Source organism: Micrasema longulum, unplaced genomic scaffold (assembly GCF_059751315.1).
Source record: "Micrasema longulum isolate JH-2025_06_02 unplaced genomic scaffold, ASM5975131v1 h1tg000755l, whole genome shotgun sequence".
Lineage (NCBI taxonomy): Eukaryota > Metazoa > Arthropoda > Insecta > Trichoptera > Brachycentridae > Micrasema > Micrasema longulum.
In genome coordinates, this window is record NW_028277949.1 from 312,119 (window position 1) to 331,173 (window position 19,055).

Below are 19,055 nucleotides of genomic sequence, written 5' to 3' on the forward strand. Positions count from 1 at the left end.
AGGCAATTTTCAGAAACTCCCATTTGGAACGCTGTCGTGTCGATAATTTTAATCATGTCTCGTGTCCTAGTGTTTCATCAAGCTTCTAACAGATGTCTCCGAGCGTACGGAATCTAAAATCGTTCGGAATACTTGACCTTGTCGCGTAAAGCGCGTACAAAGGCACGCGTCTTTACGCGCTATTTTTGTATGGCTGGCCCTCCAAGCACGAAAGCGGCGAGCGCGCTAACGCGCTTAGCCCAGCCATTAACGAAAACAATTCGGGCAGGTCTGAAGGTCATAAAAAATCAATAAGATATTGTTTTAAATTGAATATTACAACCAGAATTATCTTCTTTTTTCAAAAAAAGAGAATAAAATTCGATAAAAAAAGGTTTCAACTAAAGTATTTCAATTTTTTTTTTTTTTAAGTATAACCGAAGGCATAATTTCATGTAGAAATAAAGGAAAATGTCACAAAAACGTATGTGATTTAAAATGCTTGTATTTCTTTTCAAAATGAAAATTTGGCTTCAGCCACTTTCCTGTTCAATTTATTATCTTTAAATTATTACAACAAATTTTATTTTAAAACTTAGTCTTTATTGAGATCCTAGATACCTATGTTTAGTCTAAAATGGCGTAATCTGCCGGTCTAAAAGTAATTATATTTTAGTTGCATAAAATTTTTAAGTACATATTTTTAACAGAAATACCTTTAAAAATATTGTTTTTATCTAATTTATGTTTTTTTTTTAATATTTATTATTGCGTGATTAAAAAAAATTCGTTTTAAAATGGCAAAATCGTATGATTTCCTAATTTTGCGTTCGTTTTACCAGACTACAGCCTTAACTCCGGATCTTTTCCTGCTCTTGCTATTGCCAGAGCATCATTAGTTTAGTTTTTTTTTTTTTTTTTACATGTATTTTTTAAGTTTTTTTTTTTTGCACCACAACAGGCCAGGAGGGCTAATTACAGTGGTGAATTACATCACAGAGCACCCAGGCTTGAGAAAAATCACATTTTAATTTTTGTGTTCTCACCGGGAATCGAACCCGGAACCTTCCGTGCGTGAGTCAAGCGTCTTGACCACTACACCGCGGAGGCCGCCACTGTCTAGCTACCCGTGTTATTATTTTATGTAGGCACTTTAAAATTGTAAAGAATGTATACTGAAACATTTAAGTTTGTAAGTGAAAATTCTTGATGGAAGTTCATTGTAATTTATTATATATTCCATATTATTAGATATTCCAAATTTGTGGATTAAAGTATCACTCATCTTTTATTTATATATTAAATGAATGTATACTAATTATCTACTCATTAAAAAAATTGGATTGTATTATATTTTTCATAAAAAACAAAATACATTATAAAATATATACAATGGTTTCAATATTAGTTTAGTTAATACGTTTAGTTTTACGATGTCAGTAATTATGTATGTATTCGTATGTTAATTATTATATTTTTGTACCTTTTACATTATTTTATATAACTTTTTTCTTTTCTTATTATTTAAATTTATCTTGTTTCTATTAACTTTATTTTTATAACTGTAAATAAGTATATGTATTTTTATTTTATTTGCAAGTTTCTAAGTGCCTAACAATTGTTAACTGCTTTTATTTTGATACCGATAATGTACTTAATCGATATCTTACACCACTGTGGAAAATTTTGATTGACTGTTTTCACAATTTTCTTTCATATGTATTCTTATTTTTTTTATACAATTTATGTCAAAACTGTTGTTTTTTTCCCAAATAAAAATAACTAAAATAAAAATAAAATATGTCTGTAGAAAAATATATTTATATAATTTATCTCAATCATATGAGTATAACTTTTGTAGTAACATAATAATATTTATGCCAAGTACTTGCTTTAGTGTATCATTTCTATTATTGTATATGTTAGTGAGGGTGTGTGTACATTTATATGTATGTGACAATGTTTAGCGAATATAAGTGAACTTATTGAATAATGATTATCAAAAATGAACAATTTTTTTTTTGTATTTAGATATTAAATTATATATCTGTTCTGTTTTTCACAGTTACAGTGTGTAATTAAAGTAGTTTCTCATCTCAAGTGTGTACACGAATACGCACCTGTGTGCCACCTCCCAGAAGTGGGTCAGTCCCAGCCCTTTCACGAGGCAGGGTTGCCGCGTTATCATAATTCATGCAATTTAGAATAAATAAACAACAAATAATTCATAAAAAGTGTTTTTATATAACCCCTAGTCTACCCTTATACCCGTATGCAGAGACAAAACTCAAGGTGAGGAATGTACTTTCCTCACCTTAAGGTTTGTCTCTGCATACGGGTATTAGTGTAAGAGCCCAAATGACTATTCAAATTTTAAAAAAGTATATTGTTAAGTGTCCTCGACACATGAGGTCACATTATTTTTATTATTAATCATTTATTATGTGGAAAAAAAATTAAATATAAACATAATTGACTTTTATATACATGCTTTAAGGTATGTTTTATTAATTCGTTTTTCTTTTTAATTTGCAGAAAGATGTCGTCGTCGGGCAGCCCATTCCGCTCCAGAACTCGGGGTCTTCATCCGCCATCGTCGACACGGGGATACAGAACCCCCTCAACGACATCCGCTACCCCATAACGGCGGCCATCGGCCACCAATCCCCGCCCCCACGACCGCTGCCCCAGGAGGAGGAGGAGGAGGAAGACAACAACAACGGCCCCATCTCCGCTCAGGAGCTGGAGAACATTGTCAACAACAATGCGGAGAACTACATCGTCAGCGAGTACGAGAACAGGAACTTGAATCTTGAGGCCAATCGGCCGGAGGTCTCGGAGCAGCCGCAGACTTCGAGGAGTGTCACACCCGCACATTCCTCACCTAGAAGAGAAATAGCAATACCAGATGTGCTCGCCGAATATCAGGAATGGTTCCGTAAGTGAATATTCCATATTTATTTCATCAGAAACTATTGTTTGTCGCATGAGGCAAAACTAGCAGTTTACAATGGAGTTTTGGTGCCAATCCTTATGTACGGAAGCGAAGTATGGAATTGGAAAAACAATAATAAAATTAGGTGGAATGCTGTTGAAAAATGATCTCTCCAGCTAATTTGTGGTAAAACGAAGAATGATATGTGAACAGACCTCGAGATTCGTGCATTATGTAAGGTTGAGACTAGCATTATTGTCAAAATCAAGAAACGAGCGTTGCGTATCTTTGGATATGTAGACCGAACGGACAGTGAAAAAAAAAGTTTTTTTTTCAAAAATATTTACAAAATAGTCTTAAATTATGATGCTAATATTGATGAATGCTGACAACAAGGAAGACTGAGAAAGAAATGGCACGACCAAATGCAACAAATACTTGAAGATAGACATGTCAAAAGTCGGAACAATCAGCTTGCGTACATGAGAAGACGTATGAATGTAGAGGAAGCTAGTATGTGTATATGAGTCTGTATTCAAAAAAGAATGATAATACAAAACTAAGTCTTGCCAGTCCAGGAACTATGAAATATTGCAGTTCAAACAACCTTTAAAATCAATATTTCATTTCCACGAGTGACTAATTTCAACAGTGTTTTTGCTGTTAACTTATTATGTTGTACTTGAGATCATTTTTTATTTAATTAAAGCAGGTGAAGTATTAAATATCGTCAAAAAGGATCATTGAATTGCTGGCATTTAAAAGAAACTACACGAATGGAGAGAACCGGTCATAGTTTGTTTAAAAAGATCTTGTGTGGAAAGTACATCTAAGTCTGGCGGTCTTAAATGGATTCCTAAAGCTTATTATTTTATTTACCAAGCAGTGACAATCTATGACATTATTCACAATATTATGTAGTGTAACAACATCAACTACTGTGCGTCTAGTTGAAAGCGAGGATATGTGCAAATTTTTCAATAATAAATCATATATCTTTTATCTTGTAACAAAGAATCTATTCTATCAATTCGTTGTTTTTAATTAATTTTGTCTGTTTTTGCACGGAAGGATGTTCTGGCCGCTCTAAACAACTTCCATCAACTGTTAAACTTGTCAATATATGACTTGGTTCACTCTTTCCGTTAACAATGAAAGCTTTTTGCTCGTCTTTCAATTTATCTCTAATCTCCTAATTATTTGTGTTTACAGAGAACCCAAATGAAGATTTCCCGAGAAACCAGTTGCAATATTTGCAGGTGATTGGAAGAGGATGGTTTGGCAGGGTAAATATTTTGGCATAAATAATAAGCATTTTTATTGGCCTTTATGTTATTACAATAATGGTTAGTGGTTGTAAAGATTATTCATGAAGAAGCAACTTGACAAACTTGAAAAACAAACTATTTATTTTCCCTTATGTTCGCTTGAAATTGATAGCACTTTTGATTGATAGCAGTTCACTTAGATATTGTGTAATTTTTTTAATGGGGTATACCTACATCAAATTTTAATCCTTATAATATTAGAAATCAAACACTGATTTGAGTCTACTGAATACTTTATTTTATTTTTACAAATATAAAAAACATAACAACGAAAATTTCGTGACAATTGTTTCACTTGTTAGGGCATTTTCAAACGAATATGTAAACAGTTCAGTAAATATATAAAGAAATTAAACCAGCCATCGTCAGATCACAAACACTGTAAATTTTGTAAACTAACGTAGATTTCAATTTTTCAATATATTTACAGATTGTGGAAGGGGACGCACACCATCTGATCTGCCCTAGTGATAATGCCAACGGAAATGTAGATTCTTCCCCCGATGGTGAAATCCCACCCAATTCTGTGACCAAGGTGGCCGTGAAAATACTGGATGAAAATGTGACTGTAACGGACAAGTGCACCTTCCTCGAGGAGTCTCGATTGTACAGAGACTTGAGACACGAGAACCTGTTGCAATTTGCCGGCAGGAATCTCACCCAGGATCCATGGCTGATAATGTTTGAATACTGTCCTATTGTAAGTTCCGGTTTCATTTTTCATTTTGTCTTTTTTTAATCAAACTTTAAATACGGCGTTAAGGAGCCTTATAGGTAAAGAACTTAAGTGCTACTCAATTTTTTTTTTCCTGGAAAAAATAAGTTTGAAAGAAACATTTCCCAATCCTTCCAACTCTCCTCTTCTTTAATTCTTATTTTCCTATTAATGACTAGTACCTATATATATATTTTTTGTACACACAAATTGCTAGTTCTATTTTAGTATCTATTTTATTTAGCTTTTTACGCATATTCAAACTAAAAATGCAAGGAACACCGTTTATTTTGTTCATTGGTTTAAAAAAAATCCATTCGCCAATAAGACTGCCTGCTAATAAGGTTTTACAAAAGTTCTATAAAATGATTTATTTTAAATATGTATTTGAAGCACTAACTTTGTGGTTATTTATTATAATAAAATAAATAATTAGTGAATATTTGAGACAAATTAAAGTGTCTTCTTCTTCCAACACTTAAATTATATTTATTTCAAACACAGTGCATTACATGTACCAGGGGCGAATGCTCCTTATAATCGATTACATGCAGCTTACCATATTTTTTTGACATCGTAAGTAATGTTTTATAATACTGTAGTATTATTAGGAAAAAACACATCACCAAAAAATATATTACTTTTCTTTGGTTATTAAATTTATATCATATTCCTTTATTCCATACAGCGACCAGTTGCGCCTCTATTGGCCAAAATTATTACTACTGGATTACACGAGATTACTCTGCTCCCTTTAAAATCACTAATTCAAATACGTCTTTAACCTAAAACTTTAGAATCTCGTTCGAAAAATTACACTTGCGATTACAGTAAAATCTTGCAGCTTTCATTAATGCAATTTAGTCTTTCAATACTTTTTCATAAGGGCTAGTATTCTTTAAAATACATCAATTTGACTTACGACAGTCTAAGGGAGGTGACAATATACGCACTCGTTATGTGTAAGAAAGAGATAAAGAATATATTTTGTATGTCTTAACACGGAAGTTACAATAATAAGTAATTTAGCATACTTATGTTTCGGTGGTTTGAAAGTAAATTTGCTTTAAAATAAATAAATATTTTGAAATTTTAATCGAAACGAATTGATATTTTAATCCATAATATAGTATAAATCCTTTAGTGGGTTTTAAAAAACAAAGATTCACTAATTGTTTTTTAATTGTAATTCGTTTTTGTGCATACGATGACAGTTGAATATTGTAGGTTATTCTTCAGTATCCATTTAAACTTTTAAAATTTAGTTAGAGTTATGATAAAAACGTTACTAGTGTATAGTTTTCAGAATAAATATATATGAAGAATTATAATATGGATAACTTATGTCGTTTTGTGAATAATAATGTGATATAAAAGTCAATGAAACAATGATTCTTAAAACGTAATTTATGTTTTGTTTGGTGAACTATCGTACTCGGTAAGGAATACTTTTAAATTATTTAATTATCATTTATTGAGAAATAGTGTTTTATTTCAAGACAAGTTATAATAGTCTGACTTAACCAAAGATGCACCGGTGCGCTAATGAATTATCCAGTTTATTAATTACTTTTTCGATGCTTAACCCAAAACGCCAAATGGGTGGTTGCTTTCTAATGACGTAGGCGGGGGTTCGAATCCATAGGGGTTCCAATTTTTTTTTTGTAATTATGTTTTTCTAAATTGTATTTTTTAAATCAAATGTTTGTGCTACATTAGAAAATATTTTTACTGAAACTATTAGCCGCTGGAGCCATTTTTGTAAGGAATTATTTATGAAATATAAAATAGACTTGTTTTTTATATGCCATACTACCGCTATGGACATTTTATCAGAATTTTCATAGCTTACCAATTTAAAAACTCACCGCTCGCCATTTACATGTACATATGTACTGTATATTATAATAAATTAGTTTCATAATCGTTAACATCCATTTGAAAAAATCCTCAGGTTTCAAGAATAATTAGGCAGAAAAGGTAAAGCCGCAAGAAAATATGAATTAGACAATTTTCTAAAGATAATTTTTTCAAGCACAAGAACGAAAAAGTAATCTGTGTTTTTATTTAGTCAAATATTAGAGTAATTTTTTTTTTTTTTAAACTTGTATGTGTGGGTGTTTTGATAGTTAATGTATATACATAATATACACTGTTCAAAACTAACTTTTGTAGCAAAAAAATTGGCGGAAATACAAATTTATAACTTTGATATCATTATGTTCTTATTTCCACAATTTAGGGAAAATATTTTTATTTATTATCTTTCAGTATCGTTATAAAAAATACTTAAAATCAATTCACCAAAAATCTTAGAATAGGCTGAGCCATGTTAGATAGACACTAACCTAACTAGATAATTAACATATTACAACAGAAATGAAGAACATTTTAGAGAAGGTAATATAGAAGTCTAGGCATCTACAGGGCTTATGACCTGTCATTGGCTGGTTTAAGTGGCCATTTTACACACTGTGTAACATTCACCATTCTGCCCATATTTGAACATGTATATTCCTTCAATTCTTTCATCTGTTGATGTTTGTGAAGTTGAAGAGCTGAAACCTTTATTTATGCGGCTGAGATTCAATTGATTGAATTATTTCACCTACATACTAGGCAACGCCTGAAAATGTTATTTTTTCAATTTCTATACTTCTTCATGGACCGTGTGGATATTACCTTACTATATTACCTTCTCTAAAATGTTATTCATTTCTGTTGTAATATGTTAATGTTAACAGCTCCCCAGGGAGTTGAATCGAGACCTTGTCTACAAAAATTTGGAAAAACTCAAAATATTGTTAACTAGATAATGTTAAAATGTTCTGGTTTTATATAGATTCCTTGGAAATACATATATGTGTACATAAATGCAATATTTTTATAAATAAATAATTAATTCCTCTGCTGACTTTTTTGGCCATTGTTTAATTTCTCTTGTCAATAATTTCTTTTTTTTTCCAGGGTGACTTGAAGCAGTTCCTTTTGAATAACAAGTCACAGATGACAACACTCACCTCAAAAGGCCTTCCACTCAAATTCCAGTGTGAAATATCTTCTGCCTTGGAGTATTTACATTCACATAATCTGGCCCATCAGTGAGTCAACACTTCATTAAACTTTACAATACTTGCCTTACCTTTTCACTAGCAAAACTTATAAAATAACTAGGCTTAATTACGGTCAAATACAAACTATTTCTATTTTTTTTTTTTTTAACCCACTCTGATACAAAACCGGCTAATTGGCAGGTGATGTCATTTTGGCCTCAAACCCCGAAGCCGATGACGATTCACCAGTTGGTCTTAAAATGAGATTTTTAACACTACAATTTATTCAAACTGATGTAAAATTATGAAAATAATGATTAAAATTTATATTTCAATTTTAATATAACTGACCATGTCCGCTAAAATATATTTTTATTTATAATAAAAAGAACACTAACAAATGCAAACAAAATATGTTTTAAAGAGAAGGTTGCAAAAAGTTTTGAGTGTGATGCTACCTTAATATTTTTATGTCATGCACAATTTTTTTTGTTTTTAGGTGCCCAGAAAAATCATTAGATTACTTTTCCCATAATCTTATTATGTCTTAGATTTTAAAGAAGCGGAATGTCATAAGTCACAAAATAATTTAATGTATGTCTCGAATAAAATATTATTTTTAATATTATTATTAATTCACTGAGATTATGTGGCATTTTTATTTTTTAAAACGGACATCAAAATATTATTTAAAAACGTATATTGTTTTTTCGCTCTTCTGTAAAATGAGTAGGTTGCACAGACAATATATCAATGAAGTATCAACCCAAGTTTAAAAAAAAATAAAGTTCAAACAAGGGAAATAAATGAAATAATATTAGGTAAATAACAACTTTAATAAAGCGCACATTTCCAATTTCAGTGATGTAGCTTGTCACAGCTGCCTTGTGGCCGCCGGGCCCACTGCAAGACTCGGTGACTACGGGGACGCGGACCGAAGGCACCCGCAAGATTTCTCTCTACACGGAGGTCGACCCCTTCCTGTGCGGTGGCTTCCCCCTGAATCTAGATTGCAGCATCAGGTAAAATATAAATTGCACTCGATCAAACAAGGTTTTAAAAAAGTAATAAAACCATAAAGTAATTTGAATAGTAGGTTTATGAGAATTGGTCACCTGGTGATAATTTAAATAAAATTATCTATTTACTATCACTAGGTGCCTAATTTAAATTAAACTGTTCCCTGTAAATTAATTCTCGCCCTCCAAGCCTAGGTCTTGAACATTCAGAAACTTCTAGATGTAGGTTCTGCGGTGCAGATGATGAAACACCTATACACATTCTACGTGAATGTGATACTTTCTTTTATATCACAAAAGAAACCGCATCTTCGGTGGACTACTGGTTAAACCTGATAATGTGAGAGCACCCGTCTTTTAGCTAATAGCCCGTTACTTCAAGGACTTGGGTTTTGAGGAAGAGATTTAGCAAAGATCTCAAATTATTATAATCGACATAAAAACTGCAATTAAAGAAACTTAGTATTAAGTCAAAATAAAAGTATTATTAGTCGTAATATTAATACAAAGCTGTAATACGTATATATTGTTACATGTATTTTCTATTTTATTGTTAAGTCAACCCAAGAATCGAACATGTGGTCCCTTGGAGTATTCCTGTGGGAATGTTGTTCCTGGGGCGAGCTGCCGTACCCTGAACTGCTGGATGAACACATCATCAGCCAAGTTCTACAATGTAACGGGGTGCGTCTGGGTCTGCCAGTATATAGCACTGAATACATCACCTATTTGTAAGTGATTATTTCACATTGTAAATCGTCTTATATTTCTTCTTTCTTACTTTTAGTGTTACGTGAAGACAATATCAGATATGCCCTTAATATTAAATTTGTGAACCATGCAATATTTTTTCTGTGTTAAAAGATCCTTTTTAAATAGATGTTTTCTGTCGACCTTTAATCCTGATTGATCATCTCGCCTTCGTGTAATTTGTGCACCAAAGCAGTGCCCTATGCTAAAAAGGGTAGAATGGATTATGATACTTATTAAGTTAACTTCAATTTAACGAATTACGTTTTAGAACAAAAGTCTTTTTTTTGTCGCAGTGTTTGTTTCAGTAGTACATAGTTGTTTTTCCCTCATTGGTTGGTTTTCTTCCAGGTATAATGTAATGCTCTCTTGCTGGCAAGATGATCCCACTCAACGATGCTCTTCAGCGCGAGTATCCAACTACCTGCGCAGTATTTACTCTAACTTCCATCAGCACACTGAGGATTCGGAGATTCTAGATTTCGAGGCCCGTTGGCAAAACCTCAAACCTAACAACATTCCAAAAGTAGACAATGGTCTTCCTGCCCCTGTGACTGAAGAATATTACGATATGAAGTTTCCGCCGAGTGATATTAGCGTACCTTCGGACTCACCTCGTGTCCCGAGGGAGCAACAGTTTGTGTATCATAATCTGGCTGTCTCATCAGATACTCTCACAAGTGACGAGCTTTCTGTAAAAGGCAAGTCGGACAGTTTAACCAACTTGCACGGTTCCTTCGAATCTGTCCTAGAAAAAAATAGTAATATGTTCGATAAGTTATCAAATATGGATGGCGTTTTTCTGAAAGCAAATATTGAATCCGGATCTCTATGGAAACCCGTAGAACCCTCACCCTCTAAATCTCCACTCACCGTCCCCGATGAGACGTCAGAAAGGCTGCTTTTCGACTCTGAAGTGTGCCAAGTTGCGCCGTGGTTACGCGATGTGCCTTACAATACCCCAGAAGACATATCGTACATCAAGAATGTAAGCGACGTCATAAGTGATTTTGATAATATGCTGAGCTCCGAGAAGACTTCCAGCTCAGAGTCCAGCCATCAAACCAGTCCATCCAGAGATGTCTCCAACAAACCTAAGTCATCTTTGCAAATAGCAATAGACCTCACCACCAGTAACAGATCCCAGACATGGGAAAAGTTACCAATCGAATTTCACGACGCTTCCAAAGTTGATTCGATTAGTGATTTAACTAAATGTTCGAGTGACGATAGTCCCTCAGAAGGAACTTTAAATGATGCCAATATAGATAGTGACATTGTAAATAGCCCCTTACACGAAGTACCTGAAATTTCCAATACGGATAAAGAAGAATCGTATCCGACTTTGGACTTTAGATTAGCAAAGATGGGAGAGGAGGTCCCCGATCCCATGTTCCACGCTGACTGCCGAGAGAATGGGCAAGATTTCGACTCCCTGCAAGACTCTAGTTATACCCCTGACCCATTGAAAAACAAGGAACATATTAAGACTGAGAGTGGAGATGGAGAATGGAGTGTTCCGAGGCAAAACAGTTCGGGGTCTGAAACTGAGGATGAAATTTGGAAAAAGAGAATTGAAATGGGAACTATTACCGAAAAAATTAAAATGAAATCCAAATCAGTAACGGATTTTATGGTTTTGACACACATCGACATGGATTTTACAGACTTAGAGAGTGAAGAAGCGTCGTATACTTCCATGGAAGGGAAGGGTAATATGTTCTTTGATGTTATTCAAAGAAAAATGAAGCCTGACTCGCCTCCGAAAGAAACTAGTTTACCTGCTGAGCAATATTTATCTTTTCCTAGAAACTTGTCGGCTTCTCTCCTATCCCGAATGGAGAACCTCCGGCCGGGATTGGACCTTTACAAGCTGTGGAGAAACCACCGAAACACCGCCATTAAAAACTTAAGGCGAAACAAGAGCCTTAATAATTTGACAGAATCTCAAAATAAAGCCACTTCTATCAAGGAGTTACAATTATTTCAGAAGAATATGGATTCTTTTTTAGATATAAATAAACCTTCCAGTATAGGGATAGTTCCCGACGTAAACGTTGCTGTTCTAAACACTACAAAGGATGATGCTTTTTGTCAAAAATTGGGAAATGTGTTTAGTAAAAATAGCTCAGATGATCCAAATATTTCAACAAAACATTTTAATCTTCCAGCTAATTTTAATTTCCATCTGCCAAATAATGACAGCCGAATGTTTCCTAACTCATCATTAGGCTTTATAGATAATTCGTCAGATCATTTAAACGTCACATCTGAAGAGGAAAACCTTAAATTTTCATCCAATTTTAATGATATTAATTTGAATCTCTATGCCAATGATCACGCAAGTAAATTAGATGATTTATGCGACTCCACTGATACTTGGGAATCCACAAAATATGTCAATCCACCAGATGGATTTGGATTCAGTGTGCTGGATAACTCTGAGCCTAGAATATCTAAACCATTAATGATCGACTTGTATGATAGCCTTTCAAGTCCTCATACAGATGCTAATAAAATAGAATCAAATATCGAATCATCCATATCACCCGATGACTTCCATTCGAAAATTAAATCAATGACCGTGTCTTCCAGTACCCCTGTTTTAGTGAGTGGTAAATCTGTAGAAAACGAAGAGATTGAAATTTGTAGCCCTCCAGTGAACAACGCTACAGTGGATGACTCCGGTGATCGAGTTGATCGAGAGATTCAAGATATCATGCATAATGAAATATTAAATCTCACAACTAAGTTAGCTATTGCGGAAAATGAAAACAATCTAAATATAGAATACTCGGGACCTTTGGAAATAGAAGAAATTGCTGCACCGACTCGTAACAGCAGTCAAGATATTGTGTCTGATGACCATTCCGTGGACGAACAGATAGAAGTAGACGATAATCAGAAAATAGAAAATAATTCTATAGAAACCAATTCATTATTGACTGGTAGTGAAAGTGGCTTTCAATCGCAGTTTGACACAATGGAACGGCCAAGCATAATTTCTCAAGATAATATACTTCAGCACAATCCTGAACTGACAGATAGTGGTTTAACCCAGAAATCTGATTTAGAGCCAACCTATGACGGTTCTCTTTCTAACGATTTAGAAAGTGGAATTGTATCTTTAGATCATAGTGAAAAGAATGAAGGCTCTGAAGAAAGCAGTTTAGTTAGGGAAACTGTAAAAACAGCTGATCTAAAACCTAATTCTAGCGCCATGTCAATAGACTCGGCACTCATTAATGAGTCTATTCAATGTCCCAAGTCTAACTCCTTAATATCGAATACCCAGCTTGTTCCCAATGAATTAAGTAAATGCCTTCCAAATACAAGTGAAAATGTTGAATCGGACTTAGTCGTAACTGATCAGGCCAATTTAGATAATTTAATGTCTGATCCTAAATCTATTGATAAAGAATTTAATGAGCAACTTGCAGAACCATTTGATGACAAAAGTTATACAGAACTGATTGGTTCAAATATGCCCAATGCAAATGAAATAGACGGGAAAAATGATAAACCCCATTTAAATACCACCGATGACAATTCTAAGGAAATCGAATTTAAGATCCAGCAAGTTGATTGTATCAATCAAAATGTAGATAAAATTCTTCTATCTAGTAACAGCAGTGAATTGGTTGATGAATCTATAAATATAGCGGTTATAGAATCAACTTTTGATCAAGAGTCTCTCGCAGTTGAACCAATCAACAGTTTGCCAAATAAAGAACAGGCTGAGGCTAGTGTGGAATTGATAGAAACTCTCGACTTGGAATTCCAGAAGCTGGATGCCGAGTGCGAAATGGACGAGTATTGTTCCGATGATGATTCTGAGCCTCAGTATGTTAATGTGGGAACATCAACACAGGTGCAGGAAGGCTCCTCCTCCGGTTGGTTCTTGCACCCTAAATCTGAAGTCCACCCGGGCTCGACGGTTAGTGCGGGCAGTAGCACCGAGTCGCTGACTGAGAATAGTGCGTCGGAGCGCTATACTGTGGATGCTGAAAGTGTGGAGGCTCTGAGAAATGAATTGGAACTCAAACTGCCACTAGCTCAGGTAAAATTTTGCTTGTGATTTCCCTAGATTACAATATTTCAATCATATCATATCTTCGGACCCTTTTTAACCTTAATAATAATGTACATATATTTAATTTATAAGTTGTTTAACACATATTCAATAACCTTTAGTTTGAATTTTGAATTATTTTTTTTAATAAATGTTATAAGGTAATGTTCTAAAAAAAAAATTTAACCATTTCATATAAAGCAAAAAGCATTAAAAAATATATTTCAATACGAAAAAGAATATTATGTGGTATCTTAAGCAATAACAGTGTAGAATGACACATACAGGTTTTGTGCTTAGAAACAATTGACATACTGTGTTATGAATATTTACAGTTTTTTTAAGTTTGCATAAAGTTGATAAACATAAAAAATAAGACTTTTGCAAATAGCTGCCTTTTTGCTTATGAGGGTGGAATAGCCAATAAATTAGTAGCCTTGTTGTTCGACTTTGGCATATTTTGACTGACAATTATAGTTAGAAATAAAAACAAACTGTCTGTGGTTCCTACGTAGTAATCTGATCATGTTAAACGATGTTGTACAATGCCTGCAAGTCGGCGGTTTGTACAATAAATTTCAGTTAAACCCATGGTTCCTTTGCTTCTCGTCAGTTATGTTTCATTGTTCAGATGTTTAATTTGACCACTCACCGACCACAACTCGTGACATCGCGGGCGGTCTAATTTCAAAGTTTCGGTTTTTCGGTTCGGGGATTTTCAAATAAAAAAAACTTCGTAGCTATAATACAATACTTAAAAGTGAAATATGTTTTTTTTTGTTTAGTTTGAAATTCTATTAACAAATTAAAAAAACTACCGAACTTATTTATCACAGAGAATGGGTCAAATTCGTCATGACGAAGGTGCCGAACACGATAAGGCCTGGTCGGACGGAATATCGGACCAGAAAATGGCTTCCGAGGGCCCCGAAGTTCGGAGAGCTACTGCGGTGGACCCGGAGCCGGGGACCAGCTCCGCAGCCGGCTGCAGCTTCAGCCAGACTGAGGACCCTAAAAGCCCTCAGCAGGTCAGGAACCAGGTGCTGGTGCACTACAGTATGTACGGAGTCATACCTTTAAGCTCATACAGGAGGAGAGCTGGTCAGAATTCTCTGATATGGAAAAAGGTATGACAAACACATTTTTTTATAGGAGTTTTAGTTCAATTACAGATTGAAAACAATTTGGGTGAAAATATACTTTTTAGTGTACCAATTTTTAAAAAATTATTAACACTTTCTTTTTTTCCACTTCCAATTTTATCATTTGGAAAAATTTAAACAATCTTTGTTTTTATTGATATTAAAAATAATATGTTTAAAAAAAAAATTTGTTCTAAGGTTGTGCCTACTTCCAGTAAAAATATTTTTATTAATTGAGAATTAACCTTCCGCGTCCACGAGGTCGTCCACGAGGCGCAGTGCTTGAACTTAGGTGCTATATTTTACCCGTGCTATTAATAAAACTATTCATTTGACATAATGGTTCAAAGCCGGGATTGTTTTGTAAATGAAATAAAAAAACTTTTTTTCCATGTTTAAGACAATTTATTTATTTATTCATTCAAAATTACAAAATTAAATATTTATGAACTTATTAAGGCTTTTTAGGCTATGCCGTGTCAAGCCACAATAAATAACAATAAAAATACATAGTAAAATTAATTAGATCAAATTATAATGACATAGAATCACAATCTAGAAAAAAAGGTAAATGTAATAGAGTTTAATTGTTTAGACAAAAGCCGTGCGGTTGCTGAGAAAAATAGCCAAAACATGCAATTGCATATAATCCGGTCTCTATTAATAAAATAATTTTACCGCAGAAGTCAGTTACAAATATGAAAATAAAAACTCAACTGTGTTATGATTTCGGTTTTGGTTAAATGCTCATAATTTTAAAAGTTTTTATATTTTCAGCGGCTGATAAAACCGATAATTCCAACAGCCTTTCCCTGGGCGAACAAACCAGTAATATTGAGAATATCCTCCCATTTGATGGAGTGTGTCAGGCGGTCAACACGAACGTGGTGACTAAGCTCGACGAAAGGCAACACAATTGGTCAGATGACGACACTCACTCTGACTGCTCCAATCGCACCTTTGTACTCAACGAAGTGGCTCCTGGAAACTTAAATAGGCGGTAAGTTCTGGAGATCAAAACTCTGAATTGTCAAGAATATTTTAAGTTCGTTCAAATGTTTGTAGACAATGCCTGCATTTCGTCCCCTGGGGAGTTATCAAGATCAGCATATTAGAACATATATAGATAACATTTTAGAGAAAGGAGTATGGAATTATAGTCATTTACAGGATGAATGTTTAAAAATAGGCAGAATGGTGAATGTTCCACAGTGTGTAAAGTGGCAACTTAAACTAACCAATGACTAGCTCTAGCTAAAAGCTCTAAAATGTTATCTATCTCTATTGTAATATCTCGATCTCTACTTTGTATTTTACGTTTCTCTCTCTAATCCTATTATTATTTTCAGACGGAGTCTCAGTGCCGACAGCCTCGACAGTTTTGATGGGGAACCCATGGAGTTCGACGATGACAATGCTTCGTCTCTAATTAAGAAAAAGCCACCAACGCTTTTAAACCAATTCCCACCGCACACTCTCCAATCTTCGGAATTGCTATCTCCATTTTACGATGACCATTCTCATACCAAATCCACAGAAGAAATCTCCCAAAATGTAGATAACTTACTGGAAAATATTAGCAAAACATTAGAAAATGCTTCTAAGATGACACTCAGTTCTGAAAGTAACGACTTCTTAAATCAGGAAATTGCAAATGAAGATATCAACAATGAATCCACCAATTACATAAACCAAGAAAACCCACCCGAAGATTTTTTAAACCTGGAAAAAATTGATGATATTTCGCAAAACACATCTGATGCTGATTCAGGATCCAAGACTTATGTAATAGATGACAAAAAGTTGACAGTGAAAGAACTTTCTGATGTGTACAATAATCAAGTAGCAGAGTTACCGGACGATTTATCCAATGTTTCGAAAATCTCTCAACCCTCATTCATCTCAGAAATGACAAGTCCTGTTGATTCAGAAATCAAGCCGTCCGATAAATCTGTATCCATCAACTTGCATACGAAGACGCCCAGTATGGATTCGTGGTGTTCCAATGATACTTTGTTCAATGTAGAAGAAAATTTCGATGACTTGTACACCAACGAACCTATAACTAGTCCTGTTGCTAGAGATCCGTTCATCGAAACTCAGACTTATGTTGAAAATACTCCGCCCAATTTCGGCGAAAGGAAATTTCTACATAATGTCTACGAAAAGTGCGGAAAAGGTAATTCTTCTCTGCAAAGTTTCGATCACTCTCCTATAGAAATGGTAATGGGTTGTGTTGATGGCACCCACGATCGTAGTTTACCAGTCAATGAAGCGGATATTTTTATAGATTTCCAGCATTCGAGTGTCAAAAACTCTCCAGATATGCCATTAAAAATGCCAGACCTCGCTATCGAAAGTGCTCACCTGAATTCTGCAAACAAATCAGATGATAGCCTCACAGTTGAATCTGGGATATCTATCTTAGCCAATAACGAAATGAAACATTCCAACTCATTAGACGATGTATTGAAGGATTCTCCAATATCTGCTATAGATACTGTGTTAAAATTACCTACGATCCACAATGATTGTAACGAGGTTAACATATCTGATGAAATTCCCGATGTCAAACAAAGTGACAATACAGTGGACGTATTAAGCTCTTTGAATTCCGAGGAGCAACTGAAAGTAATAGAAGGTATCGGTAGCATTTCACAGACTAGTCCAATTACATTTAACACACTTTCATTTTTTAAGAATGAAATTTCCAGTATGGATGATCAAAGGGAAATAAAATCTGATTCGGTAGACTCCCTGGACACTGAAGCTAAAGCTAAACCTGGAATGACACTTAATAGAAGTGCATATGTAAATACTTTTGAGCACTTGAAAACAGCGATGACTTCGACCCCAACATCGGCCGTAGCTTCGATGCAGAAGCTCAATACAGACACATCAAATCCAGAAGTTGCCGAATCCCCCGACAATATGATAGATGCGCAATTCCAGTTTCTAGAAGGCATCGTAGATTCTTCTATATCCTATATATCTTTTAAAGATGATGGTAGTCAAAATTTCATTTCGAACGAAAGGGTTTCTGGTAATTCGGATCCGTTGCTTTCCATAGATAGCATTTCTTCTCAAGATTTAAATGTTCCGATAGAAGTGCCATTGAATTATGCTAGTCTAGAAAATATAAAAGAAACTATGAAACATTCCACGGGACTAGGTGATATTATTTCCCCCAATTTCAGTGTAATTTCTTCTCCAAACCTACTTGACTCCTCTGATCTAATAAGTAAAAATGACATTGTGAATATTCAAAAGAATTCTACCGGATTAGAAGACACTGGCGCAAAATACATTACTGTGATTCCGTCTACAAATATTGATTTTGATACGCAGAAATCAAGTGATGAGTCAGGATTGGTAGAAAACAATAAACATTCTACGGGATCGGTTGACATTGGTTCTCCCGATTTCAGCACTATACCCCCTACAGTAAACATCACAAAAGTTGACAGCAGTGAATTGGAATGTTTACAAATCAACAAGAACTCCACTGGACTGGAGAGCATCGGATCTCCAAATTTTAGCATTATTCCTCACACTCTCAACTTTGAAGCTTCCAGTGAGTCGAAAAATATTAGCTGCGAGCAAGAGTCTGTACAAAATATCCAAAATGATAACACTAGTTTACAAGGTTCGTCAAATTTTTGTATACTTCCAGAAAATAACAGTAGCATTGAATCTGGGCTTGTGCAGAACGTACATAAGAATTCCACTGGCTTAGAAGATATTGGTTCACCAAATTTCAGTATGATTCCGGAGTCCGATCTTTGTTTAGATTCGCATCCAGTCAAGGAAAATACGAGTAGAATTCCGATTCAATCCGTAAAAAGTAACTCTACCGGATTAGAAGATATTAGTTCACCAGACTTCAGCATCATCTATCCACCCGTATATAACAGTACTAACGCTGTTACGGAACCTGTTCCTCATTCCGAAGGTTTTGAGTCCATTAACGATGCTGAAATGAGTTTGAGCTTAAATTATGAGAATTATCTGCCAGGTACATTAATATTATATTTAACAATATTATGTTTAACGTTTGGTCTC

General features: G+C 34.4%; 1 protein-coding gene across 1 annotated transcript in view; it reads left to right on the forward strand.

Moving 5' to 3' along the window:
* Positions 1 to 19,055, forward strand: part of LOC148279135 (uncharacterized) — a 109,106-nt gene that overhangs the window by 77,074 nt on the left and 12,977 nt on the right. Inside the window, 11 exon segments of the mRNA XM_088230385.1 lie at positions 2,515 to 2,917; positions 4,127 to 4,200; positions 4,673 to 4,942; positions 7,925 to 8,058; positions 8,873 to 9,032; positions 9,588 to 9,760; positions 10,131 to 13,839; positions 14,688 to 14,931; positions 14,934 to 14,978; positions 15,756 to 15,993; positions 16,343 to 19,008. Of these exon segments, the coding sequence (XP_088086511.1) occupies positions 2,515 to 2,917; positions 4,127 to 4,200; positions 4,673 to 4,942; positions 7,925 to 8,058; positions 8,873 to 9,032; positions 9,588 to 9,760; positions 10,131 to 13,839; positions 14,688 to 14,931; positions 14,934 to 14,978; positions 15,756 to 15,993; positions 16,343 to 19,008 (8,116 nt within the window).